The sequence below is a fragment of the Tupaia chinensis genome, unplaced genomic scaffold (assembly GCF_000334495.1).
Source record: "Tupaia chinensis unplaced genomic scaffold, TupChi_1.0 Scaffold000048_1, whole genome shotgun sequence".
NCBI lineage: Eukaryota > Metazoa > Chordata > Mammalia > Scandentia > Tupaiidae > Tupaia > Tupaia belangeri.
This window is the reverse complement of record NW_006159506.1, coordinates 5,627,969-5,635,720: the sequence shown is the minus strand read 5'-3', so window position 1 is coordinate 5,635,720 and position 7,752 is coordinate 5,627,969. Positions and strand designations below refer to the sequence as shown.

The following is a 7,752-nucleotide window of genomic DNA, read 5'->3' as shown; positions in this document are numbered from 1 at the left end:
TGTGTCTCTTACCCTACCCTAGAGGAGGTACCAGTACTTGAACCCAAGTCTCCTGCTATCAAGTCTTGCACTCATCCCATTACAAACAAGCATTTTATCTCTTCATGATTTTTACTTTGTATACTTCATAAACATATGAACTAAAATCACATTTTAAAATGCAAGAATTTCCCTTCTACATATTAACACACTAACAATTAGGGCATTATTTTGATAAATTAAGCTTTAAATACTTACTTCAAATTCTTTTACAAAATAACGAGTTTCACCCTGAATAATTGGTCTGTGATCCAAAAGCCTTGAATGAATTTCTCCAAGATCTATAAAGATAAAATAAAATTCAGGGTTAGGCCATGCTTAATCTCTAGCTTATTTTACTTGTTTTACATAATCTCTAGCTTGTCTTACTCTTCCACCTCCCCATGAATAGATAAAGGTTAAAATCCAGTTTAGGAGCCAGCCAATGGCATGGTGGTGAAGGCAGCTGGATCCCACACGGTCAACCATACAGTTTGAGTCCAGGATGCAAAAGCTTGAGAAACATGCCCAGTGCATATGCACATGCCTGTGTGTGCTCAAAATCCTGAAAGGAGGGAGAAGATGGAGAAAGGATTGGGGCATGACCATGCCCCATGGGGGTGCTTTCTCATCTCTCTCTCTGTCTCAACTCTCCTCTCTCTAAGGAATGCATATAACCTTCTGGCAAAATTAAAAAAAAAAAAAATCCAGTGTCATTCCAGCCTTAGTGACGTGGGCAGCAGGGCACTGGAGTTACAAGAGAAGGCCCTGGTTCCAAACCCAGGGTTGACCTGAACACACCAGTTTCATCAATGGGCATGCCCAGGATCCTGGCTGGCTAGAAGGCTATGGGATAAATCACAGCTTGACAAGACCCTCGTGGGGAAGTCTCTCCTTTTTATAAAAGAAAGATTTTAAAAAATCGGTTTAGACTATGTATCATTAGGAAATCTAATCTACCACCAGTGGGTGCATAAATTAGCACAACTACTTCTTTTTTTGAGTGAGAGACAGAGACTGAGAGATAGGTATTTTTGACAGGGTCTCGCCTCTATGATCCTCCCAGAAAACTAGGATTACAGACATGTACACTGTGCTTGGCCTGTTCAAGTTGGTCCAGGATCTGAACCCAGGCTTCTTCTGTAGCCCCAAGTTCACACACTGCCTATCTACCACTTGTGCCATCATGGCCAGGCCTGGTGGGCCTTATCTGACCAGAGAATATACTTTGCAAATACCTACTTACATCTCAGGGAACAGCGATGTCTCTGAAATACAACTGGCCAACAGGATAAAGCATGAGCTCCCTAAAGCCCACCTATGGTCCCACGATCTGGCTCCAGCCCCTTCTCCATACATGCCACCATTTTCAAACTGCTTGGTCTTCCAAACACAGCTTATTCATGTGTCCTTGCCACCATTCAAACCACTGTCATCACCTAGAACCCTTCTTTAAGTACCTCACCTTTACCTAATTCCTAATCTTCCTTTAAAACCGCTTTCACTCCGTTCTTCTTAAAACTGTCATTCATTCCACCCAGCTTCCGCCTAGACATCATGGAGTGCCTCTTCCTTCTGCTCCCAGAGCACCTGGGGCATACACTTCTATTGCACCATTTCCCATACCATCTCTCTTCTCTAATGAGCATCTCACAGACCAAATTTACAGGGTGGGGAGGTGAACACGTATTTTTCTATATGGCCTAGAAGCAGTTATGTTCTGCTGACTTGGGGAAATCTGCTTGTGGCCTGATTCGGTGGGAATTTACTTAGGCTTTGGTGAGATCATTCAATTCTGCTTAGAAGTAGATAAAGATCACTTCTAAAACCACAACTGTGCTAAAAGTTTAAATAATAAAAATACAGGCAAGAAGAGTCTATCAAATACACATTACAATACAAATTACATCCCTAATTATTGGGTTGCTGGAAAAGTCATGACCCATTTTTGCATAGAAAAACAGAAAAATATAAACTTTTCCAATGACCCCATAGTTTTGTTGTAACATTATAGCAACAAATCAAGTCCATTACAATAATTCAGAGTTTGTAGGCGTCTCAGAGATTACACATAAATCCTCCTAGTTTAAGTGTAAGTTAAGCTACAGATTTTCCTTTAAATCCCAGCTCCAGTCCTGCTTCATGCAAAGCATACTCTCATTGTTTGATATTCAATGTAAATTTTGTTCTCCAAAAATTACTAATCTAATGTAATAGTTAGACAAATACCCCTTCAATTACAAGATAGAGATAAGCACTGCAATCAAAGATAAAAAAGTCCTATGACTAGGGAACGAGAAGAAATACAGAGAATTTTGGATCTCTCATTATTTAATAAAAGGAAAAATTTTTCCTCTGGCCCTGAATACGGTGGACTTTAATGTAAAATGTGCGTCTCTGCATATCATAAAGAACAATTTACTAAATGGTATACAATATAGCACTATCTTTTTAAAAAAAGGTACTACATAGAAATGAACAACTTCTATACATCAAAAGATACACTCAACAGAATAAAAAGGCAACTCACCCTATGGGAGAAAATATTTGCAAATCATCTATATGAAGAGGATTAAGATCCAGAATATAGAAAAAACTCCTACAACTCAGCAACAACAAAATTCCATTAAAAAATAGCAATGGACTTGAATAGACATTTTTCAAAAGAAGCTAGGCAACTCTCGAATAGCCAATAAGCACATCATTAATACACATCATACCCACTAGAACAGCTGCTACCAAAGCGGGGAGTGGTGGAGGATAAGTGTTGGTGAGGAATGTAAAGAAAATGGAACCCTATGCACTGTTGGTGAGAACGTAAAATGGAACAGCTAATATAGAAACCAGCATGGCAATTATTCAGAACATTAAAATTACCATATGATTCAGCAATTCCACTTTTGGGTATGAGGGGGTCTTCAAAAAATTCATGGGAAACATGTACTAAGAAAAAAGAAATGCCTGCATTTCAAATATTTTTGCACTAAGACAAACTCTTAGGCCAGCCAGAGGCATGCTGGTTAAGACAGCTGGATCTGACATGCCTGACTCTATGATTCAAGTCTGGGACTCAACAGTTTGAAAATCATGCTGGGTGTGTGCACAGTACACCCAAAAAATTCCAAGAGGAGAATGGAGGATTGTGGAGAAGGATGGAGGATTGTGGCATGGCCATTCCCGCTTGGAGGAGGGTGCAATTTCTCACTTTCTCTCTCTCTCCAGCAAGTGCACAACACCCTATAGCAAACTTAAAAGTAAAATAAATTCTTATTTAATTCTATTTTCCAAGAACTTTCTGACATACCTTCTCATATATCCCAGATAATTATTTTTTTTTTTGGAGAGGTTTTTGCTATAGGGTGCCTGAGCTCGCCAGAAAGACAGAGAGAGAGACAGAAAGCGAGAAATCCCCCTCCCACACTGGAGGGATGGCCATGCTGCAATCTCTTCTCCATTCTCCTCTCGGGACCTTGGGCATGCATGCACACCTGCCCGGCATGAGTTTAAGCCACTGGGTATGGGACTTGAACCGTGGTCAGCTACACGGGAGTCCAGCGACATAGCCATTACACCAATTGCTGGTCCCTATCCCAGAGAATTGAAAGCAGTGACCCAGATTATTTGTACATCCATGTTCACAACAGCATTATTCACAAAAGTGAAGTAAAAAGAGGAAACTACCCAGTGTCCACTGACAGTACTAGGAAGACCCACAACATGTGGTTTATATGCACAAAAAGAAAATTTTAAAAAAGGGAAATCCTGATACATGTTACAATTTCAATGTGATTAAAAGATATTATGCTAAACATAAAAAAGCCAGTCACAGAAAGATAACTACTGTATGATTCCACTTACTGAAATACATAGAACAGTCAAATTCATTGAGAGAGAAGTGGGATGGAGCTTGCTAGTGGTTGGGGCAAGGAGAAAACAGAGTTCAGCTTTAATACAAAAGATACAGAGTCCTGCAAGATAAAAAGAGTTCCGCGGATGGTGGTAACATGTGAAATGTACTTATAGTCACTAAACCATCTCTGCACTTTGTAACAGCTAAAATGATCCATTCTGCTACATTTATTTTACCCCAATTTTAAAAATTAAAGTAGTATCTCACTCAGATTGCACGTATAAATAATTTTAAGTTAGTCCTAAGGCCCTCAAACGCTCCCATGCTAATTCGACTTAAGAGAACCAGAAATACAGTCAAAAATCAGCCACAGCCAACTCTGCTAGGCTGTCTGCAAAAATGGCCGATATGGTTAAAACGAAAACAGGCAACGACCGAGGGAGCTCATCTCTGGGCAGTGCTGAAGGACTTCGGAATTATTCCCATCTGAGGGTTCCACCTCGGGTGGGTGGTGGTGGGACTGGCAGGGTAGGCCTGGGTTAGGGAGGTGGCGGTAAGACAGCGCGGTATCTGAACTGGCTGTTGGCGTTTTTCTCCAGCTCAAGACAGACAGGCCAAACGGACAGCAGCACAAGGTGTGGCGCTTCGTAGAGTTTTAGGACGCTTTCCTCGGTGTGACCTCACTTACTCCTCGCCTGACCCAGGGGCGCAGAGTCCAGTGAGTGCAGCGAATAACTGGACTGAAAGTCCCACGACGCCCAAGCGACTGGCTGGAGGGGCGAACGCTTCCCGACCCCCGGGCTCGGCGCCGTCTGCATTTCGGGTCGGTCGGGAGGCCATCCCAGCTCTGCGCCCGGGGGTCCGGGGCTTGGGAGGAGGCAGGAGGTGGACCTGCCGTGGGGCTCAGGGCTGCGGCAGATGGAAGCCAGGGTGCGCGAGGACTTGGGTGGGCTGACTGTCCCCGGGAAGGAAGTCTGATGGACCGACCACGACGCCCCACCCGCACAAACGCGCGCACCGGTCCGGGGCTGGGGTCGGCCTAAGCGCCGCCTGGGCCGACTGAGAGGTGGGGTTGCGTCGGGATCAACCAGGGACGATAGCCCAGCCGCTCCGTACCCTTGATAATGAGGTGCGCGGAGCTCGCGGTCCCCAGCGAGTCCCTCTTCTTGCCGCCGCCACCTGGGGCGGCCTCACAACCCACAGGGGTCTCTGTCCCTCCGCCACTCATCCCGCGGCCGTGCTGCGCCTGCGTAAACCTGAGCCGCCCGCTTTTAAGCCGCGCGCGGGCTTTTTGCGTCATCACAGGGCGTCGGAGACGTTGAGTCTACCGAGCTGTCGACTCTAGAAAGACACCTGAGTTTAGCCAGGGGTATAAACTGGCAGAAGCCGGTGCCGCCATGCTTGATTAGGGCTGATGCTCCCAGAATAGGAAGGCACCTGAGGTTAGGTTAACTTTCTCCTTAAACCTGCTGAAACCCATTGTACGATAGTTTAGTCAGGTTGGGAAGCGGGAAGGGGTGCGGTCATGAATAACAACAGTAGGAATATAAATGTATTATTTATATTACTGCCGCCAGTGCTTTACAACGCATTTAAAAAGATTTATTTTTAATATTTTTTAAAGAATGATTGTATTTCATTTGTTATCATCATCATCATTATTATTTGTTTAATTTGACCAGAGAGAGACAGAGAACGAAAGGGAAAGTAGGAAAGTCAGCCTGCAGGTCTGGGACTTGAACAGTGGTTTGCCATGTGGGAGTCCAGCATGTTAACCACTACGCCATCTGCCGGCCCCAATTTTATTATTTTTTTAAAAATTTGCTCTAGGTCACGTGCACTCACCAGGGAGCGAGCGAGCGAGAGAGAGAGAGAGAGAGAGAGAGAGAAAGAACTCAAGCCAACAGGTTCAGGACTTGAACCTCAGTCGGCCATGTGGAAGTCCAGTGCCTTAACCACCATGCCACCTGCTGGCCTCTACAAAGCATTTTGACATGCATTGTAACATTTGATCATCATAGCGACTGGGTGGAAAGGAGGAAGCAGTTTTATCATTTATTGCTGATAAATGAAGTAACAGGGTCAGAGGTCAAGTAATTGGCCCATAGTACTTACCAGGCTTGCTCATGCCCATGTGAAGGAAAAAAAATACCCGTTTTGGTGTTTGCACTTACAAAACTACAACCATCTGATACATGGCTGATAAATGTGCTGTATGGTTGCTGCCGTTTGATAAATCTCGTAACATTGGTCTTGTATTCTCACATCATCATGCTTTTCAAAGAACAATGGTGCATCTGTGCAATGGTTCCTTCACCAATTATGTTCATCCAGTGGTTCTTTTCTAAGAACCATCTCTAATTATCTCCCTTTCTCCTTCCTTTATTCCTGAACAGTGCTTACCCTCAAGAGCTTGGGATCTAGTGTAGAAGAAGAAATATAAATAAACCAACAGTTTTTTTTTTTTCTTTTGTTTGAGAGGTTTTTGCTACAGGGCATGTGCGCTCGCCAGACAGAGAAAGAGAGAGATATAGAAAGCGAGAAATCACCCCCAAGGTGGGATGGCCATGCCGCAATCCCTTCTCCTCCATTCTCCTCTCGGGATCTTGGGCATGCACGCATACGTGTCCGGCGTGAGTCTAAGCCACCGGGTCCAGGACTTGAACCACGGTCAACTACGCGGGAGTCCAGCGACATAGCCATTACGCTAACTGCTGGTCCCAAACTAACAGTTTTTATAGAGGGGCTATGGCTGATAGTATAAAGGATGTTTTGGCACACCTGTGAGGGAGTCAGGAAATGGTTCCCAGAGAAGGCAAATGTTTGTCTTCAGACTTCAAATGAATAGATATTAACTAAGTGGAGTGAAGAAGGAATTTAGTGTTTTTTAGCAGAAGTAATAACAAGCCCCAAAGTGTGAAAGCATAAAAGAGATCAATTTATAAACAAAATATAAAGTTGGCTAATTGCCAATAATTGTATCTATCTAACCTTTCTTTTTTTAATTTTATTTATTTATTTATTTATTTATTTATTTGAAGTTTTTGCTATAGGGTATGTGCACTTGACAGAAAGAATTTATTTATTTATTTATTTATTTGAAGTTTTTGCTATAGGGCATGTGCACTTGACAGAAAGAGAGAGACAGAGACAAAAAGAGAGAAATTACTCCCCCCCAGGGAGGATGGCTATGCCACAATCCCTTCTCCTCTATTCTCCTCTCAGGATCTTGGGCACCCACGCACACGCACCTAGCATGAGTTTAATCCACCGGGTCTGGGACTCAAACCGCAGTCGACCACATAGGAGCCCAGCGGCATAGTCATTATGCCAACTGCTGGTCCTTGTCTATCTAACCTTTCTAGTTTCATTTCCATTTCTCTAGCACAGATCTCTTAAAACCATAATTCAAGCCTTTTTTCTACCCTCTCAAGAATGAATTTTCTTTAAACCTGTCTTTGCAGTGTTTCTCAGCCACTGAAAATTCTGGGAAGGCTCATTATAGTGGAGTGAGGTTGACTGCTTCTCCCACATTAACAGAGTTATTTTTAAAAATTGCAGATTTTTTTTGAGTCAGCCTTGTGGCCTAGTAGTTAAAGGAGCCAGATCTTACATGGTCAACCAGACTCCAAATCTGGGCCCTGGTGCTTATGCATGTGTGTCTAAAATCCTGACAGGTTGGAGAAATGGAGGAGAAGGGATTGTGGCATGACTGCAATCTTCCCCCTTCTGTCTCTGTCTCTATATTGGTAACTCTGTGGTCAGTGCATGAACTGTCTGACAATGAAAAAACTGCCTATTTTGGGCCCCACCGGTGTCCCGACCCGGGGGGACAGCCGAACGGGTTTCCTGCGTGAAGGAGTGAGAGCCGGGGAAAGACGCGC

The 7,752-nt window shown here is 43.7% G+C and overlaps 1 protein-coding gene across 3 annotated transcripts in view; it reads right to left on the bottom strand.

The window, feature by feature from the left end:
* BLOC1S5 (biogenesis of lysosomal organelles complex 1 subunit 5) overlaps nt 1–5,147 on the bottom strand; it is a 27,056-nt gene extending 21,909 nt beyond the window's left edge. For 2 of the 3 annotated variants that reach the window (XM_006141225.3, XM_027774905.1), the window contains exons 1-2: nt 4,985–5,147; nt 238–320 (exon numbers count right to left, since the gene is read on the bottom strand). In XM_006141225.3, coding sequence (XP_006141287.1) covers nt 238–320; nt 4,985–5,096 — 195 coding nt within the window. In that variant the 5' untranslated portion in view covers nt 5,097–5,147. The other variant, XM_006141224.3, reaches the window with a different exon arrangement.
* Between the last annotated feature and the right edge of the window lie 2,605 nt (nt 5,148–7,752).